The following is a 25,716-nucleotide window of genomic DNA, read 5'->3' on the forward strand; positions in this document are numbered from 1 at the left end:
AGGTAAATAAGGTGTTATATTTAGTTAATGACAAACCACAATAAAATCTAGAGGAATGAGGAAATATACATTCCTTGGATGGGAAGGTATTGAATGTTTGGAATAAAGAAACACATTTTCTTTAGATAGGCATTTTAGGGGAGGAAGTTGGAATATTATGTTTCCCCTTTACTAATTAAACACTGTTTATTAGAGGAATAATGGGCAGATTAATTTCAGGTGTAGTTCCACTTTAGTCAGTGAAATTACACCAGGAATGAATATGACCAAAGAAGAAGTACAAATATTTTGTGAAAATATAGCCTATATAAATTTCTACTGTGGTTAGAACTCAGAAGTGCAGCTGTCACTGAAACCCTCTTGAGTAGCAGGCTGTATCCTTTTATAAAGCCCATCTGTCTCTATGAAAAATGCATGATCATAAAAAGCAGTGTTCCTTAGGGAAAAACCTCTCTGTGCTAATCTTGTAGACCTTTACAAAACATTTTTTTATAACCTAAGTTTGCGTTTGATTTTCATTCCAGAACTTTTGTGTTTTTGCAAAGTTTTCTTATTCTATTAGAATAAGATATGAGGTTCAGTTTGTTCAGGTGGCAAGTCCAGACTACGAATAAGCCATGTTATCATATGAAAGAGAATTAAACAGGCAGATCCAAGTGGGGATATATTAAGCCAAATTTAAGCTCCAGTTGCTGAATTTAGCCTGTACTAGATGTCTGGTTTGCCTCGGGATAAATTCAGTTTTTCAGCTAATCGAATGAGGAAAACTGCCTCAGGTATGATAAAATTTACAAGAGAGCTCAGTCAAACAGTTCTTGTTATAAATATTAGCTTAAAGGCATTCTTCTGGTTTTTGGATCAGGACTGTATTTACATTTAATTATTACATTTAAAACTTTTATCAACTTGGCTAAAATGTTAGGCCAGCCAGTTATATTATGATGCTCTATAGGTAAGAGTAGAGCTTCATACTACTTTTACTTTTGTACTATTCTGTGAAACTTGTTTGGCTACACAATGCCATTCAGTGTAACCAAATCCCCACAAGAACAAGAATTGTAACGTCTTTTCTTTAAAATGAGAAAATATAGCTTATAGTAAAGATGTTTTACTAATCTCAGAGATCCTGTATTGTGCCATGTTTTTCTGCCAACATAATAGATACCTAATTTAGTAATTAAAAGAAAACCAAACAACAACAAAAAAAATACAGATGAAGAACATAAATATTTAGGTATACTGCGGAGTCTGGTTGATAGGTAGCTTTAAGTTTGTATAAGTTTTAAGTGCTAACCATAGCAACATATTCTGTACGGTATGGTAACACACAGCCCTCTCCTAATGGAACACAGTCATAGACCGTTTGTACTTTTTTGAAGTTTTGCACATTCTACAATGTGAGTGGAAATGTTTTTTCCATTAAGCAAATGACATTTCTTGTTTAGTCTTTTGTTTGTATTCACCTGAACATTTTAGCTCTTACCTTAAAGGGCTCAGTCCTGCAAGAGGCTGAGCACTCTGGTCCTAACCCAGCAAAGCAGTTAAGTGTGTGCTTAACTTAATGTGTGTGCTAAGCGCTTTGCTGAATCTGGATCAGAGTGCTCATCAGGATGGAGCCCACCCGCAGCTTTGTTTGGGAGCATCACTGCAGCAACAAAACAGTGCAGACACACTCACTATGTTCACCGTTCACTTTCCTGGTCCCAATCCCACACCATGGAAATCAGTGGAACTTTTGTCATTCGTTTCAATGGGATGAGGATCAGGCCCTGACATTTCTACATGGCAAGATTACAAAGCCAGGGGCCAAAATTAAGGAAAATAATTCAGGGACCAACCAGCATCTTATTTCTGGGGGGGGAAAATATCCATTGTCAAAGTGATTTCCTAACAAGGTTATTAAAACCATGTTCTTATCAATAATTTTTTGACATTGTTTAAATTATTAATTCATCCAAGTGCCTGGGGAAATGTATTTTGTGTATGATGGACAGTAAATCCATAGTGTGATTTTTGTCTTCTGCACTCCAAAGCATGAGGCAGAGGGAGCAGCAGGGATACTGACCAAAAAAAATCTCAAAGTACATTAGCCATTGTAGCTCTTACTTTATATATATTATATAAGTACAATGAGGTGTGTTAAGAATGGAATGACAGCCTCACTCTTTTCCATGCATTCAGTGCTAACAGTAGGGGGGTTTGTTGTTCATAATATCTATTTTGCTATATCTGGCAAGTAGTTACCATAATGAGAATAAAGATTTGTATAATTGTTATGGTTCAGTAATGTGCTATGCAGTATGGTGTAACAACAATAGTGGTAATAAAGTTTGATTATTTTTACATAATATTATCAATGAAAAACTTGAGCTTTACTATTATTACATATGGGATAGTCTTTATTGGTAGCGCCTGTGTTTTTCACAATGTAGACTTTACAACTATAAAGATGGCTCGAGATTGGTAATGAAATATGGGGCCTTCCCATCTAGGCCACTGGTTCAAATCCATCCAAAGTTAAGTCATCTGATGCCAGCTTGGTGGCCTATGTAAAATGAAGGGGTGGGAAGTCCCATTCCTCACTGGCAGATGTGGATGTCACAAAATCCACCACCAGAACTGAGTGTGAGAATCTGTATTTGTGCAGATAATAGGTACTGCTGTTGGCATTCTTGGCAGAGAGGCCAAGGAATGAATGGGCATGAGATTTTCCACTTTTCCCCCCATAAAAGTGGTCCCTCCGGGTCAAAACTGGACACTGCTGCTTCTTGTTCCATAGATAAAAAGCAAGCTTCACTTCCAGAAACCTTGACCTTTCACTACCATTAAATGCAGTTAAACTGTGATTTACTACTAGAATATTTCAAACCATCTTTCTTTTTACATAGCATGGTTACTTGTCTGAGAAGTGGTAACATAATTTTTCTACCAAGACTTTTTGTTTATGCTTGGAAATAGAAGTGGTTTGGATACTTAAATTGCAGAGATAGATTTCATCCTGTGGCTTCCACATGTGCACAGGCACTTTGCAGGTACAAACGCTTGCATATGTACTTTAAAAAGTCTAACACCTGTACACATGCAAATGTTAAAATCTGTATTAATCATTTCCCCCATTTGGGTCTTCTGTATCAGTTGCTAACTTGCATATGCAGAAGTTTACAATTTTGTGCACACACATGTAGTGGCTGAGTAAAGACTCCACTGAAATTTTACCCCACAGTGTGATGCTTTCCATAGCACAACTTAACTGTAGATTCATGTCCGTAAATTGTATTATTTATTTGTATTCCGGTAGTGTCCGTGGCCCCAGTGGAGATCAAGCCCAACTGTTCTACATGCTGCGTAAATAAATAGCAAGAAGCAGTCCCTGCCCCTGAGCACTCACAGTTTAGACAAGACCGACAGAGATGAGGGGAAAAGGAAGTATTATTCTCCCTATTTTACCGATGGGGAACTGAGGCACAGAGAGATAAATTGATCTGTCTAAGGTCACACAGGAAGTCAGTGGCAGAGCCAGGACTTGAACTCACATCTTTTGAGTCCCAGTTCAGTGTCTTAACCAAAATCCCATCCTTCCTTTCTAAATATTGTTTTATTTTATACTTAGTTGCCATTCTATTTTGAACACGACATTCTCATGAAGTGAGCTTTAATTCTCAGTCACCTCCTTCATTTTCCTAGTCACAAATCTATTCAGATAAGCTTCTACAGTGGAGCAGCAGAGCTCATTTAAAAAGTTTCCCCTGGTGTAAATATGAGGGCTAATTAGGGATGGGTGAGCAGGTTAAGTAAATCCCCGACCTCAAATCAAATGTGAACCATTGCTGTGGATAAACAGCTTGATCCTGTGAGTTGCTGAGTGCCCTCAAGTAAGTCAATGTGAGTTCAGGGTGCTCAACACCTCATAGGACCAGGCCCTTAATTCTGCCTCCACTATCAAATCTCTGTAAAGACTTCTAATCCTAGTCCATCTCCCACTGCTGTTTCCTCTTCCACAGGGTGCTGGTGGGCACTTGGCTGAGCTCAAGTGCACCGCTTACTAACTGTCACCTACTGCTTCCCCTTTAGGGGCCCAATCCAACTCCCACTGAAATCAATAGGAGTATTCCTACTGAACTGACTGGTAGTTGGACTAGGTCCTACTTGAAAGTAAGTGTCCCAATGCACCTCAGAGCATGTGAATTTTTCCAGCTGTGAGTTTCAGCAGTGTTTACTTGTGGACAGGGTTACATTTCCCATTCCTATTTTATTTTAAAGAGTGGGATTTATATTTTCATTTTCATTTTTTTTTTACGGATTTTCATTAATCTTTCTAAATTAACTGTAAAACTTACACTGGCTGGAGCCACAGAAATCTTTAAAGAAGCTTGAGTTTCTTACTTTAAATGTGAGGTCATGACCACAAAATATTGCTTTCCCATTAAATCACAGTACTGAAACAAGGGGGATATATGTTTGTGGGATATAATTTAAGTATACACCTGCACCCTTGTGTTATATATTATATAAATATGCAGACTTTCAAGTTCAAAGGTATTCAGCAGCAAACAGTGGAATCTCTGGTTATACATGATCATATCCTAGAAATGCCAGAGGAACTGCTAAAATTTGCTGCAGCATTCTCCCACCCTTGTTGCAGAAAATGATACTTAACTGCTGGAGAAATCCAAGGGCCCTGATCATATTCCAGGCTATCAGCTCATAAATTTTCTTTTGTTTCTCTGCATTCTTGATTTACATTCACTAATTGGAAGTTAATGTGCTCCCAGAGGCATGTAAATCATATTTAATCTAAAAATCATACTACTTTCTTCCAAGGTGTGCTTCAGAAGGCCACTGAACATGTTAAATATTCCAAATGCCATCTCTGTATCTGCTATGTCTTTGGTAATATTATAGTGAAACTTTTTTAGTAGGTGGTGGTGAGTGGGTGTTTAACATAGAGGTTATTGTACCGTTCGCTTTAATCAGAGGAAGTTTTCTGAATGTGGACTAGTGAACATTAAAGCAACCGTCACTATATCTGTCCAGCTGAATTTAATTAAATTATTGTAAAACAAAACAGTGAAAGATTTCATCTTGATATTACTTTCCTAGTTCAGCTTTTGGGGTAAACAAACAAACAGTTCTCAGTGTAGAAAAGACAAATCAGCCTTGGCACCTACCCTGTAAAAGAATTACCAGCTAAAGTAACTTGACATAGGATCCAGTTGAGTCAAAAATCCCAGATATTTGATGATTCAAATTCAGACATCCTTCATTTAGACCGAAAAAACAGACATTTATTGTGTACCTTGCAGCTGGTGACTATTTAACAGCAAGGTGCTCTCACAGCGTGGTACTCTTTACTTTATGTGCACAGTAATGAAAGTTCACTATTGATTTTTCTGTAGCTGCTTGTAACTATTATAGTTGATACATCAATAGAAAAGGAAAGCACAATGTTTCACAGGAGGCAGAAAATCAGAGAATACATGATGCTGTGATAGTAAATCATGGCATAATCTCAGGAATTGATAGATGGTTACTGCTAACTTGAAACCCATGGCTTTCTCTGAAAAGACTACCCTATAATCGCCCAATATGTTCTAACAGACTGCCTGCCTGTAATAGTGCTAACGGACACAACACAATGTTTCATCTTCAAAGTAATAGTTTCTACAAGCTCAGTTAATTTGTTGTGGCAGAGTCCATTTTGCATCTTATTGCAAAGGGAGACAGAGAGAATATGGTTTGAATATGGGTAGGACTTGAACTTTGTAAGAGATTATTTCCAGAAAAGAGCACAGAGGGTTTAAGTAAGTTGTCATTAATTCTCAACTTGCAGAAGTCTGCAGCTTTCAGTAAAGGAAATGCCTAAGAATTGGTTATTGCTGGTGTCAAAATATTTGAGCTGTTTTGTCAGAAAAGACAACTGCACAGAAAATACGTTTACCACAACCACTTCCGGTTCCACAGTGTTCTGAAAGGGTGCCAGAAGTCATGTGAATAATTGGTGGTGCTCTTAAGTGTCTACTGCTGTGTCTGCAGAATGTTTCCAGGGCACAAATATGTCTGAATTGTACAGTATGCCTTGTGAGGTTTTTACCAGGAATGCTCTCAGCTGCTCCATTCCCTTTTCACCCCTGTCCCAGCTACGGTAGTTTTACTTGTGGTTTTATTAACTGTATGGTCTCATCGCACTGCTAAACTTTTAAAATGTAAAGGTCCACGGTAAAGAAATGGGATATTACTGGGGGCAAAGCTCCAGATAACATAGCTGGCTGGATGAAGCTTTATGTATTATTTATACCTCTTCTATGGCTCTCACAGTAGCCATTTACCCATGTTCCTGCACTTGTAGCATTCCCTTCTAGCTCTTTTTTTTAAAGAGTTCAGGGTGTGATTTTTGGCCCTGTCAGCCCTCCAAAAAGCAGCAGGTGATTCCATCTCTGCGAGCCTGGACATCTGCCAGAAAAAATGGGTATCCACAAAGGGAACAGACATCCTCAGAAAATCACCTGCCTCCCTACTGAACTTGGACAGCAGTTGCCCTTTGAGGAAGAGTCTGTTTACGGTAATTTATTCTGTTTTTTTTTTGGAGAGGAATTATGAGGAGGAGGCCTAGAGTCCTTGTCTTCCCTGTCCCCAAGCAATCCACCCCCATGAAGGGTTCCCTGCAGTTGGGAGAATGGAGAGGGTGCCGTTGAGGTGCCACTCCCCATTTTGGCATTTTCCCCCTTCTGTAGCTCAACATCAGCAAGTGGAGGGGTACACTGGGACCCACATTTCCAAAGGGCACTGAAAGTCACTGTCTGGTGATGATGCTCAAAGTATATTTCTTGCATAAACTCTTGAGTTTAATTTCTAAAAGCAAGTTAAGAATATCCCCCGTAATTAAGGACAATGAGTGAATCTTGTGTAGGCTGAGGTTTTGGAAATTGCATTGAGTATTTTTGGGGCTTCTAAAGCTAGTTCACTCTGCTCACTCTCTGCTGCATGTTCCACCATTGTGGTAGGCACTGTACAAACAGATACAGACATAGGGCCTCTTCCCTGAAGAGCTCATATACATAATTATCTATCTGTACTGTTGTAGTGCCTATGAGTCCCAGTCACGAGCCAGGACCAACGGGGCTAGGTGCTGTAAACACAGTACAAAAAGACAGTCCCTGCACCAAAGAAATTGCATCTAACTACTAGTCTTGAAGTCTGTTTCTGCGCTTTCTTCCATTGCTCCTTTCCTGTTCATTTATTTATTTCATTCTCCCTCCATCTCTCACTGTTACTCTTAGCTCTATTCCATTTTTCTCTTTCCTTTCTGCCAATTTTCTCCTCCCCGCCTTTTAATATTTTCAGACTTCTTTCCCATGACCACCCTCCATTCTCTTGCCATCTTTCCCTCTGACCCTCATTCCATACTGTTCTTACCCTTCATCTTTTACACTTTCACCATTTCCTCTTTTGTCCTGACATGCTCTTTTTCCTCCCATCTGTTTTCCTCCCTGAACTTCCTTCTCTCTTGTTTGTCTGCGCTTGCCTCCATTTTCCTTTCCCACCCTCAGATCCACCCATTACTTTTTCTTTCTCCTTTGCTAGAAAGCTGCTCAAACTGCCACAGTTATTCCTTCTACTCCACCCACGGTCCATATTTCTTTCTTTTCTCCCCTTTCAGGTCTCTCCCCGTTCTGTCTCTCTTTCCAAGTTGTCCCCCCTTCGCTCTCTCCCAGGTCCTCTATTACATGTCTCCTTTAACTACCTCAGTCCCCACTGTTACAAGAGTGCTCTCTAAATGAGATGTCTGTATATATGTAGTTAGTTAAATAATGTGCTAGAAGGTGGTGTTTAAGAATATGCAGCACTGTACACAGGTTTTCTAGGAGCAATAAAAGTTGTTGTGCACTGCAAATGGATTCCTTTGTGTAGCTCTTTACTTCAGTTCTTAACTGCTTTCCAGCCTGCATTCCTGTCTCCACCATGGCTAATTCCAGCTGCGTGTTCTTGGCTGTAGGTAAGATAGGCCCAAGAATCTCTTCAGCTTGGCTGCAAAGAGTCTTTTGATGCAGAGCCAGGATGAAGCAGGAGCTACTGCTGCTATGCTCTTGCATGGCTCTCCACATCAGACCTCTCAGCAGTGGGAGGCAGAGGTCACGTCCACTCTTGCTGCACAGCCAAGAGGCAGGCAGTGTACATTTGGTTGGCCAGCAGGTGGCAGGAATAAAAGCTGCCATTTGTGGCCGGAGAAGGCACTGCTCTGCTCACAGCCTGGCAGGGCTGCTACAGCCATAGTCAGGCATCAATGGGATGAGAGAAGTATGATGGGGATTTTTGGCACACTCTGCAGTGTGTCCCCCCTTAGAGGCTGACTGTCAAGTTTATGTTGGCTTTCAGGTGATCATCTACGTTCACACTGTATTTAAACACGTTTGTAGCTAACAGCTCTGATCCCAGTGTGGAATGGGCCTTTGTTGGGCTAGATCAGGGGTAGGCAACCTATGGCATGTGTGCCGAAGGCGGCACACGAGCGGATTTTCAGTGGCACTCACACTGCCCAGGTCCTGGCCACCGGTCCGGGGGGCTCTGCATTTTAATTTAATTTTAAATTAAGCTTCTTAAACATTTTTAAAACCTTATTTACTTTACATACAACAATAGTTTAGTTATATATTATAGACTTATAGAAAGATACCTTCTAAAAACATTAAAATGTATTACTGGCATGCAAAACCTTAAATTAGAGTGCATAAATGAAGACTCGGCACAGCACTTCTGAAAGGTTGCTGACCCCTGGGCTAGATTGTTCCATATTTCAGACTTAGCTCATAGTTGTTTACAGCACTTCATTGTTCCCTTCTACACCTCATCGTAAATTCATGTTTGTAAACAAACTCTCGAGATGTTAGAAATTGGCTGGAAAAATCACTGTTAGGATTTTAGAAGGTTTCATATATTTAGTACTGCAAACTCCTACAAGTTAGATATTATGGCCAGATCCTGCCAATCCTTACTTATGTAACTAGACATAATGCTTACTTACAGGAGTAAGGATTTGCAAGAACCTTTTAATTTACTCTGTGGGCGGTGGTGATGGGGGAATTATTACCAGTTCTAATGACCACTTCTACATAAAAATATTTAATTCTCAGCCTGGCACAATTACTTTCAGAAGCTATCCATACTTTCAGAATATTACCTTATGTCTCAATTCAGCAAAGCACTTAAGATCATGCTTACCTTTAAAAATGTGGGGGTGGGCCTATTACATTCAAAATTAATCAAATGGATACGTTTTGCTGGATTGGGAGCCTTGGACACCAAAACTGAGGAAGTGGTCTAAGGAGTTTATTGCTTCTGCTTATAGTACTTGAAAATTGTGTATGTATGCTCATTCCCTTCCCCCGCCCCAATATGCACTTCAGTACCATGCAAACATTGAACATATGTAATCTACATTAAAGCCATATATGGGGCACAAATTCCAAAGTGACCTATCAGACCCAAATGTGGATATGTGCTGTTGATGTTTTCAGTATAGCTGTTAGCAATGGGGGAAACATCTAATACTACAGTGACTGACATTCTATAAATTCATTAGATAGATAAAGTCCCTTGGTGTTGTGATTGCAGAAGATACTGGTAGGCTTATTCTGAAATCCCCACTGAATGCATATAAAGGCAGTATAGAATACAAACATCACTTGGATACCCATGTTTCTAATTACTGACAAAACTGCATCTAACAAATATGTGACCTAATTTTCTTTTCAGCATCTGATCCTTTTGTTTAAAAAAATTGCATTTTGAAAAAAGCAGTGAAAGAAACTGCAGGCTTTTTTTGTCTTTAACATCCCCCCTTCCCCAAAGGTATCGTGATCATATCGGGAGTAGTTAATGCCTGGTGTAACTCCATTGAACTCAGTGGAGTTACACCGAGGTGAATCTGCATCATTCATCATGTTTTATCAAATATCATTCATTTGCATTTATTTTTATTTAATTTCTACATAATTTTGGCGTAGTGAACTTGTTAAAACACAATCAATGTAACCATAAAACAGAAGGGAACTCTGCTTCCTTTTGAGAAGTTTATTAACCATGACTCTAACATCCAGAGCTGAGGTGAATTATAAAGGATTAAAAACCAAAACGGCTGGTTTAATTCCTCATCATAATTTATTAACCCCCCACCTCTGTTCATTTTACTCCTTTAAAATAATTTCCCTTTTTCATAGACACTAAACAGATATAGATTTAGAAACTCTTTGAAGAAAGGTAAGTAGAAAACAAATGTTAGCTGTCTATTTTTCTTCTATGCTGATTGTACAGTATTTGGAAACCAGCATGGAAGATTGGACTAAAAAATTGTCAGCTTGCCGAATAAGTGTTGTCCAAGAAGCAGAGAGTAGTCGCATGGGCAACCCAGTTTATCAAAATCCTCACTCCACACATCATCATTTAGCATCTGTAACAACTTCAGGAATCAGGATTCATTTCCCATTATTTGGCTTTTTGTTGCTGGTTATGATGGATGAAGTAAAAGGAAGACACTTGATTTCTTTCCCTATACAGTAACTCCCCACTTAACGCCCTCTCGCTTAACATTGTTTTGCTCCATTTAAAGTTGTGCAATGCTTCGCTATAACATCATTTGGCTGCCTGCTTTGTCCACAGCTGGCAGCCCCCCCCCATTCAGCTCCCCTATGTCCCCCCGCCTCCTGCCTGTGGCAATCAGCTGGCTTGCGGCATTCAGGAGGGAGTGGGGAGGAGTGAGGACTCAGTGCTTAGGCTCCCCCTCCGTCCCCTGCCTCCCGAAAGCCGCAAACCAGCTGATTGCTGCGGGAGGGAGGGGGAGCCTGAGTGCCGAGTCCTCGCTCCTCCCCCTTCCCTCCTTCCCCCTGAACGTTGCAAGCCAGCTGATTGCCGTGGGCAGGAGGGAGGGAGGAGATGTGAGGATGCGGTGCACCTCCCCCCTCCCTCCCCTGCCTCCTGCCCACAGCAATCAGCAGGCTTGCAGCGTTCAGGAGGCAGGGGAGGGAGGTGGAGCCTGCACACTGTGTCCTCGCTCCTCCCCGCTCCCTCATGCCTCCTGAACGCTGCAAGCCAGCTGATTGCTGCGGGCAGGAGGCAGGGGAGAGAAGGGGGAAGACGTGGCATGGGAATAGAGGGTGAGGAGTGGGGGGAAGAAGAGGCGGGTAAAGGATGGCAACACATCCACCTCCCAGCTATAGTACTGTACTGTATGGCAAAAAAATTATCCCTGGAACCTAACCCCCCCTCCCCTTTTATGTTCATTCTTATGGGGAAATTGGATTCGCTTAACATCGTTTCACTTTAAGTTGCATTTTTCAGGAACATAACTACAACGTTACGTGAGGAGTTACTGTATAGAATTTAGAAGGGCCAGAGTAGCAAAGGAATATGGTTTTGATATAAGGTTGCAAAGGAAAGTCAAGTATGTGTCATTTTATGCCATACGATATATGGAATGTAAGTGTTCGGGTGTGAAAAGTGAGCTTTGAAAGGATGAATTTCAAAGGGTTCCACACAGTGTTAGCCCCTTGATTCCCACTGACATAACAATGTAGACGGTAACTCCTTCAGGACAGTATGTTACACAATTTATAAAGAAAAAGACTTCCCCCAACATCCATAAAAGTTCTTTAATCAGGGGCTTTTAGCTGTGACTTTTATGGAGTCTGCCATAAGGCAGCCCTGCCTGGAGTGCCCTCCTGTGACAGGCTGAGGCATGACAGTCATGCTTGCCTCAGTTTCCCCTTTCAGAGTCCCCAATAACTCTACACAAGCTGTCTAGACTTCCTTCACTCACAGGGACCAGTCACCCTTTCTCAGGGAATACTTTCTCAGGGCCAGATGATATGTTGGTTATGATACTTTCAATTATATAGCATTTTTCATCCAAGGATCTCATTATTACTTACAAAGGTGAGTAGATACTATTGCCATTTTACAGATAAGGAGACTGAGGCATCAGTTGAGTAATTGTCCAAAGCCACATTGTGAATTTGTGACAGTCAGTAATAGAAAACAATTCTCCTGACACCCATCCCCTTGGGAAAATCCCTCATAACATGAGTTAATCCTAAATGTGTTCAAATCTATAGCAGTTAGGATCAAAGAAATAGAAAATAAACAAAAGTAATATGTGAAATATTTTTATTGGGCCAACTCAGTTCAAACAAACTTTACTTTAATAGACTTTAAGGCCAGAAAGGGCCATTATGATCATCTAGTCTGACTTTAAGGTCAACACAGGTCAAAGAACCCCACCCCTCAGAAATTCTTCCATCAAGCCCATAACTTCTATTTAAGCTATAGCATATCTTTTAGAAACACATCCAGGCATGATTTAAAATCTTCAGGTGACAGAGAATCCACCATGTTCCTAGGTGATGGTTCAATAATTAAATATCCTCACTGTTAAAACTGCACCTACTTACTATGACCTGCCTAAAAAATATTTATTAGCTATCTCACCAGTTCCATTTAAGGCACATTTAGGGCTTGATCCCAGAAACGTGAATAATCCCATTGATTTCAGTGGGATTACTCACACTAGTAAATATTTGCAGGACTAAACCTTTATTTGATAACCAGGGCAACTCTACACTAATAAGCAACCAACTCAATGAATTTAAAGGTGTCTCCTTGCTTGTGCATGTCATTCTTAGGCTGGGAGTAAAGAACAGGGAATTAAACTATCTATGCTAAACACCATCAGTTGAGTAAACAACACTATTAATGTAACAAGCATCACACGGGATAAATATATTGTCAAACTATTGTTTGGAAAAATATACTTAAATACATGGTGTTTTTAGCTATTGCAGCCAGCTGCCATCTCATAATAAATGAAATTCACTCCTTCCCTTGATATAAATACATATTGATTAGGTTTAAACTCTGAACTTCAAAATGAGTTATATCTGCCCATGGCTCAACTGCTTTGTTCACTAGAAAGAAAAAAAAAACCCCAACAACCCCAACACCTATTATACTGCGTTTAATTAAGACAAGCATCAGCTTTATGTACAATTATTTGCTTCTGCCAAGTCTCTATGGTGTAAATATTGAATGGTCACATCTCCTGAATGCTAATCAATCCTTTCTGAATTCCAAATGATTACATACATTTAAGGAAATGTTTATTTGCCAGTATTATCCTCAGATGCATACATTAGTTAGACATTAGGATCAAGATATGTGCATCTATTTGACAAGTATACAGTAAGTATTTTTTTCTAAATTAGACTATCATATGGGGAAAGTTAAAAGCCATGTCTGCATGCTAATAATGCTGAGAACCCCAGGATATTCCTCTTGCTTATCTGAGTTCACTAGATACAATTTTTCTAATGCACTCGGGTAACAGTATGTGATGACTACATTACAAAGACCTCCAATGGTTATCACTAAAAAACATCGTAATATTAGACCAGTTCTAAAGAGGCATATTTTATAAGCTGTCAAAGGTAAAACAATAAATCTGGAGTGACCACGATGTGCATTCTGAATAAGATTAAATTAAACCATAAGTACTGTCTGTTACTTTCAATAAGAATCAAGCATATTTAAGGCAACAATTCTGTCTTTGCATGCATGTGTGCAGTCAGCTTTTACTGAACTCAATTAGAGATCTGCATTAGCTACTGGGGGCAGAATTTGTCCCACAGTATACTTCACTTCCACCTTGTAGCATCTGTTTTGAGCTCTTTGAATGAAACATGCTATATAAATACAAAGTATTAGGAGTATTATCTATGAGCCTCCCAACAGCCGTTAAGATTAAAGAACTATTTTTGTTCCAATTTTACAGAAGGTGAAATAGAGGCACAGAAAGTCTTAGGTAACTTGCACACTGGAAATAGAATTTCCGGAAATAACTTTGTCTGACCTAATCTTTCCTCCTATTATTTTATGTTCCCAAATTTATAGCACCTTTAGTGAACTGTGCCTTTAACAAACCCAAACCAGAAAATCCAAGTGGCTGGGACCAAGTGTGGTAGATGCAGGAAGCTGCAGTAAAGGTCTGTTTGTTGGGTTGTGTCTCTGTGTGTGATAACAAATTGAGGATCATATACCCCTGCACTGATTAGTTTCTGTCTAGCTCTCTGATATTGTCCTCTGTTCCCTCCTCAGACCCCTTTGCCCTGCTCAAGCCATATGACTCTCTGACTACTTTGTTCCCATCTCACACTTCCCAGATCTGTGGACCCCTACGCCTTGTAACTCCTACCACAAACCAGTCCACATGCCCCTTTCACATCCCTCTTTAAAACATACCACTTCCAAATGATATCCTAGTGTTCCTCACTCAAGATGGGCTAACTAATCTTGTGATAAAAAATAAACCCTCAGCAAAAACTGGAAGTGACAAGTTACATGTGAACCACAAAGCTTTAGCATTATTCGTTGCTGAATGCTTTCCCCTAGCTTTTGTCTGTTTAGATTGTAAGCTCTTTGGAGAAAGGGACCATTCCTTGTCTGTAAATCACTCAGCACACTGTGGATGCTATATAAGTAAATAATAGTAATTATTAATCAGCTTCAAGCTGCTGCTGAGCTCTTGGAACCAACTGAAAAGAGTTGCTGCACAGATTTCTCTGTGTGCTTTCCAAGAAGCACATGATGGAGCACAATAACGAGAGCTGTCCTCTCCCATCTGTGCTGGACTACTACAGAGAATACACAGACATAAGTACAGGTTCCTTTGCTAATATTGCTCCTATCTGGCAGAAAAGGGGGACATCTCTAATGGACAACATAACATCCAGGGAGAGTGAATCACAATTGTCTCCCCATGTGACATGGTGGCCTGCTTGAAAACGAAGGCTTTCTTTGCTTTGTTTAATAGCCGATTGTTTGCCATACATAATGATTAAATGTTTACCGTTTGTACAAGTCCCTGTTGCCTCATGTTAAGTGAGATGCAAGATCAATAGTTGCTCTGCAATTATTTGCCCATTGATAAAGCCTTCATTTCTTAAATGAAGTACATTTATCTGTGTTCTGACAGTGATGAGAGAAGTACCAGTCAGTTGCTGCCTATTCTAGCATTAAGCTCCGCAGGCAAACAAGTGGCTGGACATGGGTCAAATGATGTCTAACTTTCTTCCTATTGGCATTTCACTTTACAAACTGTTCTGATGGAAGTGTTGACAAATCCTTGCTCAGTTCTAATGATGAAAGCTAGCACGACAAATAGGAAGTTTTGGTAAAAGGAAAACAATGGCTGGATTTCAGTTTAAATGACTTGACTGTAAAAATACTAGACAGCAATAAAGAAAAGATCTGTTGCACCTGAGAAGATGATAGAAAGTATCCCAATGAGAAACCTGCTTGCTTGTTAAAATGTCCATTTTAAATTAGTCATTTAGTTAATGGAAAATTAATCAGAACTCTTCTTTTGTAGAAAGGGGACCTAATTTAGAGCTAAAGTGTGAAATCCTGGCCTCATTGAAGTCAGTGGCAAAATTCCTATTTGCTTCAAGGGAGTGAGGATTTCATCCAAGGTATGCTGTATTTATCTGTTTCTGCTTTAGGGTTGCAAAATGTTAGTGCTAGTCAGTGAAGCAGCAAGGTGACAATGCTGTTTTGCTGCTAAAATACATGCACTTTTCTGTTCATGTGTGTACGTGAAGAGGAATATTTTTGACATTGTTGGATTTGGAAATAATTCATATGTTTGTAGCTTTGTTTATATTAGCTGTTATTATTAAGCAGTCTGCAACTAGTATTTTAATTATGTTAGATGTTTAATTTTGTTGGGGGAATTGATAGCTGTTTCTGTGTGTGCTGATTACTTTACTTAGATATGAATTTTTAAGGGTTGTGGTAGTACAATAAGCAGTTAGTACCTGTGGCTACTTTGCTTTCTAGGTGCAGTGTTTGGAGATGGAAAATCTGTGCCTGCGATGTTAATTCATTAGGGACTTAATCCTGTGAGATGCTGAACTACATGTAAGACATGCTGAGCACTCTCCAGTTCCACTGATTCCAAGGGGAACTGAAAGCTCGGAACCCGTTGATGAATCAGGATCTGTAGGTAGAAATATTCTGAGGAATTATGTATTAGGATATTTAAGTATCTGTTTTCTACTATTTTGACCCATCTCAGTCTTCAGTTCCCTGTAAAATGAGATCAAGTGGTATCTGTTTATTTTTTTACCATAGTTTGCTGCCCTGTTTGGAAATGCCCTATAGAGTTTAATAGAAAATTTTTCTATAGGTTTTGGACCATTTTATAGAAAATTATACTCTTGCTGTAGAATTCTATTGGATGTTTCTAAAATCCCACAGGAAGGATCCCATTCCTTGTTAAATTCTATAAATGTTGAAGGTAATTTCAACAGAACTCTGTTTAATCCCCATAAAATTCCATGGGATTTTTCCATAAAAGGCTCGCTGAGAGTGATCCTGCTCCCACTGAAGTCAAATACAAAACTCCCATTGACTTCAATGAGTGTAGGATCAGTCCCATGAAAAGCACAGGCTTAAGTGGGACTGTTACATTTTATCAAAGTCCGGAATAATTTCTCAGGGGGCGGGAGGGATTAAATTGGTAACAATTTAGTTATATTTTGGTGAGACTTGATCTAGTTGTGGCAGAGAAGGCAGGTTTATGGATTTCAGTCTAATTTATTTTGGTGGAAGTTAACGTCTTATGATCTCTGTGGGTCACATCCTGCTTCCTTAACGGGGATGCTGTTTCCAGATATCTGGGCTTGCCCACTCTCTCCTGATTTGCTCTGCTTCAGCTCCTCTGCTCTCCATTCCTTGTGAGTTAGGCTATGGGCTTCGATCAAAGGTGTGATTTGTAACTGGCATAGGCATACTTGCACTAGCTTTAATGTAATTAGCATAGTTAAAAATAGCAGTGAGACATAGTGGCATGGACCGCAGAGTGGGCTAGCAACATGAATACCTACCCATGGGGACTGGGCTTGGAGAGGGGTCTTAAGTGACAAGAGAAGAAACAACGCGATAGGGGTGGGAGGCACCAGAAAATAGATGCCAAAAGGGGCAAGGGAAAAAAAGGAACCAGTTAAATCTGTAAAACTCTCTGTTTTCTGGTTCCTAGCTAACTTTGGGATTGGCTGGACTTGGGGACTACAACACGAATCCTCTCATTTAAGCTTCAACATCCTTTTATTATCTTGGGAATCAATCAAAAGCAGTTTTCTGCACAAGCCCTTTGGACCACTTTACTAGCAGATACTAACAGTCTACTTCTTTAATTTTATATCTAGACCAGCGGTTCTCAAACTATGGGGCGGGCCTCCCAAGGGAGGTGTGGGAATATATCAAGGGAGGTGCTGTGTGCTTGCGCTTTTTGTGTGTGTGTGAAGAGCTCTGGCTGCCAGCCCTGGGTGGCTGGGCTGAGGCTTGTGCAGAAGGGACATGGACACCTGGGAGGTGGGGTTATGGGGACAACCGGAGCCCCACCACCCAGGATTGGGGTCTCCGTCCCTCTCCCCCATCACTCAGTCCGTCACTGGGAGGTAGCCTGAGCTCAGACTCTCCTTCTTGACCCCCCAATCCCTCACCTGGAGGCGACAGGGCTCTGGCTGTCAGCCTCAGGGCGGCAGCGGCAGGGCAGAAGTAAGGGTGGCAATGGCGTGCTAAGTCTGTGGTGAAAAGTGATATCAACAATATCACGAGGCAACTATCTGCATCTTTAGGTGCCTAAATACCTTCAAAAATCTGGCCCTTAAACACATACTTGACTTTAAGCCTGTGAGCAACATCATTAACTTCAGGGGGATTATTCATCTGCTTAAAATTAAATATGTGCTTAAGTGCTTTGCTGGAAAGGACATCTGTGTTTACTATATTAATTGTCTCATAATTCTACTTAAAATTTCTGCCTTAGTTCAAGTGGAAACTTCCGATGATGATGTGGATCATGATTATTAATAAATTTACATTTTACTCTTAGTAGGATAACACCTAGCTTCAAATATTGGGCCAAATTCAAGCATGCAGTTAATAGGAGCCATTCTATTGAAGTCAGTTATGTTGCACTTGTCTGTGCTAGGCCTGAATTTGGCCCTGTGAGTTAATCTGTTTTCAGATGCACTGGACCTCTCTCAGGTATATATAACTCCTTTGATTTCAGCAGAGGTGGCCCTAACTTACACTAGTATAAGTGAGAGAAGAATCAGACCGTCTGTCTCTGCAAAGGGCTGGGCACTGTTGCAAGATACTGCGTACCCTCAACTGCTTTGAAGACAAGCTCATCACCTTGCAGAATCAGGCCAAGAGCCAAAAATATAAAGGCAGGGGGCAGAATACTTCCTAACTGAATGGCAAGTACTTGAAGAGCAGATGATAATGATCAGACATAAAGACCGCTTAAAATAAACGTGTTTTCCAAATGTAATTAATTTATTCAGCTAATTTGAAATACCACTGAAATGAGATGAATTTCTCTATATATTTTATCAGGGAAAAGCTATAAGTCTCTTCAGACCTTTCTATAACATTGTCTAATGACTACAAAAATATACTGTACTAGAACTAAGGAAACAGATGCCTTGCTTTACACCAGGTTAATTCATAAGACAATACCACTCCTGCCAAGAAAGCTCTGCTTTTCCTTCTCTGAACTTAACCTATGGGAAGAGACAGATCGCCAAATATAGAACGTTAGTGTGTTGCGGTCAGTAGATAAATTACACCTCGTTTGTTTTTGGGATTGAGCATGTACAAGCCTTGCAATCACCCAATGTGCCTGCCAATGCTGAAATCGTCGGGTTTTTTTCCATAACATTTCTGGTTATGTTATTTCACTACACGTTCTATGTCATAAATTATTTTTTCTTCTTTAAGATGCCTATATTTAAAATGAGTTTCCTTCACAAACACTCTAGTTTTCAACAAATGCTGTGTGGGGAGTCCAAGAAGAGTGCAAAGCACTAGGAGACAACTTTGAACATTAGCTCTTGGATTTATGCTGCTGCCCAGTCATTTCACTCCTGCAGTTTATTTACAGATGTGCTGCAATCATTCTTTATTTGTAAAGTTTTATTCCTTTGCACAAGAGTTTGTAACTTGAAATTAAAGAAAAAATATCAGTAGTGCTGAAATTTACAGGTATTTGGTTTTGTTACATTTGGCTCAGTCCCTGCACCTTCTATTTGGACAAAATGTCCTTTGATATGAATGGGATTTTTGTCTATGGAGGGATGGCTGGATCTGGCCCTATTTATATTTTTCAAGTCTCCTCCTTCAGCTGTCTGCCAGCATATAATAAATTCACCTGGCAAAACTGTATTTGCCGGCTTTATTAAGTCAACAAAATGAAAACCTAAAACAGAAGACAGGCAGAAAAATCTGGTCTCCTGAAATCAATAAGAATCCATCTCCCTAATCCTTTTTTTATTCCTGGCAAGAGTGATTTTTCTTGACTGATTCATTGGGAGCACTGATTTAACTAATTTGTCTCGCATAGGTATCTTTTCCATTCTAAGGCCTTTCCACTAGCACAAAATAATCTTCTCTTTAAAGTCTATTTCCTGGATAGATCTTTCATAAAATGACTACCATTTATTTGCACTTTAATAGTGCCTTTCATTGTGCTTTTAAAAACTATTAGTTACATTGTTGGTTTATGCGTTGCAATACTGACACCAAAATGCTAACAAGACTGTGTGTACTTACCATGCACGCTCTTCCAAAATACATGTATATTTCAACCAGCTCTTACAGAATGCTTTATAGAATTCAACACAAAATTATGCCTTTCTATAGTTTTTCTGAACCCTCCTTTAAAATTTAGTAAAATTTGGTTTAAAATTTTATAACATGTTAAAGTACACATTGAAAGCGTATCATACCCTTTTAAATCCCATAGAATCATTTTCACAGAACTCTATTTTGTAAATCCCTCCTACAGTCAATAGCATTTCCCCAAATGTGATAATTCAAAAATAATTTCCAGGTTACTGCGAACATCATAAAATATGTTTCAAAGACTTACTTCATTTTTCAGGAAAAAATAAAAAACATTTTATGAAGCCAAAGATTTTCAATTAAAAGATATCAATATTAAATAATGCACAAATAACAGGATTTACCTACCTAAACTAAAGAGCACCAAGAATTTGAGACACACAAACTCTCGTAGATCAAACTGCAGGGAACGAAGCTTTGCTACTAGCTCCTGTGCGTGGCTCATAAGGTTGTTGAGAGTGGCTCCTGCTTGAGATGCTATTACTGAATAATCCATCTGTAAAAGAAAGTCACATTTTTGTCTGATTATCATTGCCAGATATCGTGTTCAGTTGGAGAGTCTCAAGAAATCTTATGCAAGTGAGATACCCCAGGAAGTAAAACATTTTACTTTAATCTCAAAATAATTATGGAATCAAATCAAGAAGATTTTGTTTAGAAACCTATTCTTGCACGGCATTGTACTTTTCAAATGTTATTGGTGTAAAGCATGTGAGTTTATGGTATGTAACAACATTTTTGAGTACTGGTTTGTACTAAAGTAAAAGACAAAATATTTTTGATATGACACTGTGTGTTATTAAAACTGTCTCCTCCAGCTGTTCATTGTATACAACTGTTGTCTCTCATCTTATAATTGTAAGACCCTTCGGGCAGGGACCATCTTTTCATTGTGTGTGTGTACAGTGCATATCTGATCCTTGATCGGGAACATTTGGTGCCATTACCAACCAGAGCATGAAAATAGTTTAATTGAAGGGGCTGAAATCCTGGCCCTATTAAAGTCAATGGGAATGTTGCCATTGACTTTAATGGGGGCCAGGCTTTCACCATAAGACTTTATTCTGAGGATCAAAAAGGTTGCTGTACTTAAAATATAAAGAGCCATATCTGGCCCTCATTTACACACCCCTGATTTCAGTTGGGTTGCTCAGATGTAAATGAAGGCAGAGCCGGCCCGACTTGTCTGCTCTGAAGTTGAAGCCTGTACTTTAAAAAAGGAATTTTCAATGGAAAGCACTTTTAAATTTATGTTTGAGAAGGGCTACATAGGAGCTAATTATTATTATTATTTATTATAAGATAAAATCCACCCTCAACTTCAGATAACATTTCATTGTAACTGAGTTGACTGAGTGAAATTTACCCATTGGCAGAGGTCTTGTACAATGCCCTCTGTACTAAGGAAATACTCTGGTACCCTTGCTTGGAGGGCACTGGTAGAGGAGCCTCAGAGGGTAGCCTTTGCTCCTGTTGTGTACAAAGGAAGTGGGCTCCATGCCTGCTCTGAGTACATTGATCCAGAGGAGACTGGTACCAGGTGTTTGAGAGGAGTGGTGCAGCTTCTGGCAACCTCCATAAATGGGACAGTTGGGGCAGTGTCTTCTTTTCCAGCCCATAAACTGGAACTACAACTGTAGTCCCATAGAAATTCTCAGGGCTGTGGGAGTGGTTTCTACCTCTCTCAGCCCCTGTCAACCCAATGAAGTCCCATTTGCTTTAGTGAATTCCAGTGGACATTAATTCCTCTCAGAGGAGTGAAGCAAGAGTGCTACAGACAGCAGCCTCATCCACAACACACCATTCAACTGCTGCAATCAATGTAGCAGATTTTTTTATATAGGGAGGAAAGCAGGACTGCTTTGGGGGTTTGCCTTCATTGGTATGTACCCCATTTACTCTGTAGAGGAGCTAGGACTGCCTATGAACTTTCCTACACTATCCTCACATGTGCAGAAAGAATCAAATGTTGGAATTCATACCCTGAATTACAAAACTTAGTGTGCATGCACAAAGTACTTTTTTTTAAAGTAGCTTTGATAAATAAAAGCCAATTTTTACCTGTCCACTTATCTGTAAGAGGGAGACATTCTCTCTGCTAAATTTCAAGTTTCAACATCACACACTAGAGCTGTTTAAAAAAAAGTCAGTCAGCCTGGTCTACACTAAAAAGGGGGTTCGAATTAGGGTACGCAAATTCAGCTACGGGAATAGCGTAGCTGAATTCGAAGTACCCTAATTCGAACTACTCACCCGTCCAGACGCGGCGGGGTCGAACTCCGCGGCTCCCCCGTCGACTCCACCACCGCTGTTTGCAGTGGTGGAGTACCGGAGTCGACCGCGGCGCTTCCGGAATTCGAACTATCGCGTCTAGATATCGCGTCGCGATAGTTCGAACTCCGAGAAGTCGAACTCACCGCGTCGACCCGGACGGTAAGTGTGGACTAGCTGCATCCCACAAACCACCTTAATCACCAAAATAAATTAATCGTTTCAGTAAATAAAAAATTTTAACGTTAACATATCCGTCAGAACAGCAATTTTCTAGTAGTGACATGATACTAACTGCTTACTGCTGTGAAATTATTCACAGCAAAATCATCTCATTCACAACTTAATTTCTCCTTTTGTAACTGTACTGCTTTGTTAGGGGAAAAAAATCTCTCAGTGCTGTACCAATTTCAGAATCTTCATGGGTGAAAATATGATCTTCACTTTCTAATAAGTTCAGATGTTTGGATGGATTTCAAGAATATTACTGGCCTTTCTGCTGTGATTATACTATAATGGAAAAACCCAATAGGTGTCTGAATGTCCCACCTTCCCTCTACTGGAGAGCTCTCAGGCAACCAGCTACTCTTTCAGGTGCATTTAATATTTGCAGCACCAGCAAATTTGTCTGGGAGGCAAGTCCTCATCTGCCACTCACCAAGAGCAGACTGTATTAAATTTTTATATTTATTGACATTTCATTACCATAATTGACTGCACTTGGTTCTCTAGTAGAAGGCACAGGGCTGCCTCCTAAGCAGGAGAATTGGTCCCTTGAGGAGGATTTGCAATTAAAAACAAGACAGAATGGATTTTTTTTATTGTGTAAATATGATGAGTTGAATTTTCAGCTTTAACTAGAGAATACTGGGTGTACAGAAGCCTTTTTCAGGAGTGAGAAAAATTATGAGTCAGTGGAAAGACGACCCCCAAAGGTGTCAATCAGTTTATATAAAGTCAACTGTGCATGAAAAAGCCTCAGTTAATGTCTATTCTGAAAAAAAGTGTTCACGTTAAACAGCATGCTATCCTATCTGCCTTGTCTGTGTGCAGTGTACACAACTAGGGGTGTATGGTCAGAGTGGATTTTATTTCTGTATCAAAGCAATTAAATACTAGAAACTCACAGATAACCACAACTACCTTCACACATCCAGTAACTATCCCAAATGCACCAAGCAATCTGTTATTTACAGCCAGGCACTGAGATACCACAGAATATGCTCTGAGGAGAAAGACCAGGACATACATCTTAACATACAACCACCTTCACTAAACAAGGACACTCCACCGAAAAAGTAGACTCCATCATGGAATGGGCTACACAAAGACCCAAGAGTACCTGCTTCAGTACAGAAATACACCCCCTCCAAATGTACACATCTAGTTGTCACCTACCACTGCACATTGGAGCCCATATTGGGTATCCTCAAACAATTACAACCCATACTTGATGGGGATCATCCTGAAAGAAATCTTTCCTGAAACCCCCTCTTCTGGTCTTCAAACAATCTTCCAACCTCTCCAAGCTCATCATCAGAAGCAAGCTCCCTCAGACCAGGACTCACCAACTCAAAGCACCAGATCCTGCCAGAACAACAGATGCAAAATCTGTGGGCTACAATGATTAACACATCTTTCAAGATTATCCCTGGGTCCTTCACATGCCTATCACAATATATGGTTTATCTCATCCAGTGAACTAAATGCCCCAATAACAACTATGTGGGTGAAATGAGGCAATCACTACACTTTCAAATGAACTCACACAGAAAAATGATATAAGACAAAAACACCATATCACCAATGGGTGAATACTTTTTACAAAGCACTCACTGTATATCTAACCTTTCAGTTCTCATCCTCAAAAGATGAGCCTGGGAGCTTAAATTCATAACTTTGCCTAGATATTAAAAATCGTGGATTGAATAGAGAGACTTAACTCCCCCAGTTTTTTTCCTTTCCCCTCTATGACTGGAGAGGTGTTAAAAGGGCCACTTCACCTTGAATGGTCCTTTGAAATGTGTAACCTACTTATGCTAAACAATCTGTTCAACCTCGTATTTAGCTGTGATGCTCTGAGTACATTCTGCAGACCTGAAGAAGAGCTCTGTGTAAACTCAAAAGCTTGCCTCTCTCACCAACAGAAGTTGGTCCAATAAAAGATATTACCTCATTCACCACGTCTCTCTAAAAACACCCAAATAAACTACTTGTAACTTGAGCTGGAAATTCACATCATATGCACTTGTATACTGAAGAGCATAACTTTTACCTAATAGTGAGTCATACTGTGCCATCAATGCTGGTTAATTAAACCAAAAATCCAATTGAAATTAAATGATGATTTCTGCCTTAAGATCAATGGTCTGATATTATGCAACAGATTTTAATGCAGAAGATGGTTCAGCATGACGATTGACGCTTTAAAAAATAAGAGCTTAAAACTAAGCTCCTAAATCCATATTTAGGTGCTTGAGGGTGAGATTTTCACAAGTGCCTAAGTAACTTAGGAGCCCAAGTCCCATTGAATTCAATGGGAGCAATGTTAGGCCAATGCTGAGTACATTTGAAAATCCCACCTTAAAATTGTAAAAAGTGATGCTGTATTTGGGAAAACTTATATCAGAAACCAGATCAAGTAATCTCTAGTTGATCAATATAGTTGTAAGATATTTACTTAGATGGGGCCAAATTCTGAAGTCCTTACACACACAGATCTCTCTGAAGTCAATGAGAGGTTTTGCCTATGTAAGAATTAAAGGCAAATCTTGTTTACAAGGGAAAACTATATTCTGGGCTAAATAAGCTTTGAGCCTGAAGGCCAGGATATGAATGCTACTGACTTAACAGGGACCATCAAATTGATTGCTGCTGTTATGATTTATTATTATAATTGTGCTCTCCATCTCACATGTGCTCTGATCAGCTACTGCCCATGTCTGCCTGAATTTCTCCCCAACCTGTCACTTGACTTGTGGCTGGCCTTGTCCACAAGCAAAAGGGGTTGTGGCAGTGGCACAATGAATCTTTTGTGCCCTGAACAGGTGCCAGCAAGTCTTTGGGAGCAGAGCTACTGCTCCTAGCTAGGACTACTTCTTCAAGGCATAGCCAAACAGTTGGCCATAGCAGTCGTTCACCATTTGGTCCGTTCCTGCGCGGCTGCAAGGGCTTGACGGCCCGAGAATCCAACATCGGAACAGATTTGATGAACACATGTAATAGGGGATCTGCCTCTTGGCTGCTTCCACCGCTTGGCTGGTGGAATTTTATCCGAGATGTTACAAACCACCTGGAGAACAGCGTTCGATGGAACGTCTTGTAGCATTCTCGCTAGGACTAGTAGCCTCCTAAACATAGATTAGGAAAGATGAGGTCCTCATCCCTTTCACTGGACAGCAGAGCAGGACTGATTTGAAGGGGAGAGCATGCTGCATCCTCTTGAAGGACAACAGAGCTCCTGCTGTAATGGGCTCCTCAGGAGGAATTCTGGTTGAGCCAGCCAGAATTCCACAAGGGATTCCACTGCAATAGAACTCTTCCATACAGAGCCTAATACAAATCGTAAAACGTAAAAGCACAATCTGGCTCCTTCCCTGCACTAAAATTAATTCTTTTTTAAATTAAATTGTATTTAAATCTAGGATCAGGTGGAGGAAATAGAGGGCTGATGGGGGAAGCATGTGCGTGGGGAGACTGAAGCTGAAGTGG

General features: G+C 40.0%; 1 protein-coding gene and 1 long non-coding RNA gene across 5 annotated transcripts in view; one reads left to right on the forward strand and one right to left on the reverse strand.

Annotated features, from left to right (window-relative positions):
• NR5A2 (nuclear receptor subfamily 5 group A member 2) overlaps positions 1–25,716 on the reverse strand; it is a 122,097-nt gene that overhangs the window by 11,983 nt on the left and 84,398 nt on the right. For all 4 annotated transcript variants that reach the window (XM_045027398.1, XM_045027400.1, XM_045027399.1 and 1 more), the window contains one exon: positions 20,083–20,230. In XM_045027398.1, the coding sequence (XP_044883333.1) occupies positions 20,083–20,230 (148 nt within the window). The remainder of the gene's footprint in view (positions 1–20,082; positions 20,231–25,716) is intronic.
• On the forward strand, positions 15,431–18,321 carry LOC123375950. The gene is made up of 3 exons (XR_006581640.1): positions 15,431–15,512; positions 15,880–16,045; positions 18,122–18,321. It is a non-coding gene; the product is annotated as an uncharacterized LOC123375950 (long non-coding RNA).

The sequence above is a fragment of the Mauremys mutica genome, chromosome 8 (genome assembly GCF_020497125.1).
Source record: "Mauremys mutica isolate MM-2020 ecotype Southern chromosome 8, ASM2049712v1, whole genome shotgun sequence".
Lineage (NCBI taxonomy): Eukaryota > Metazoa > Chordata > Testudines > Geoemydidae > Mauremys > Mauremys mutica.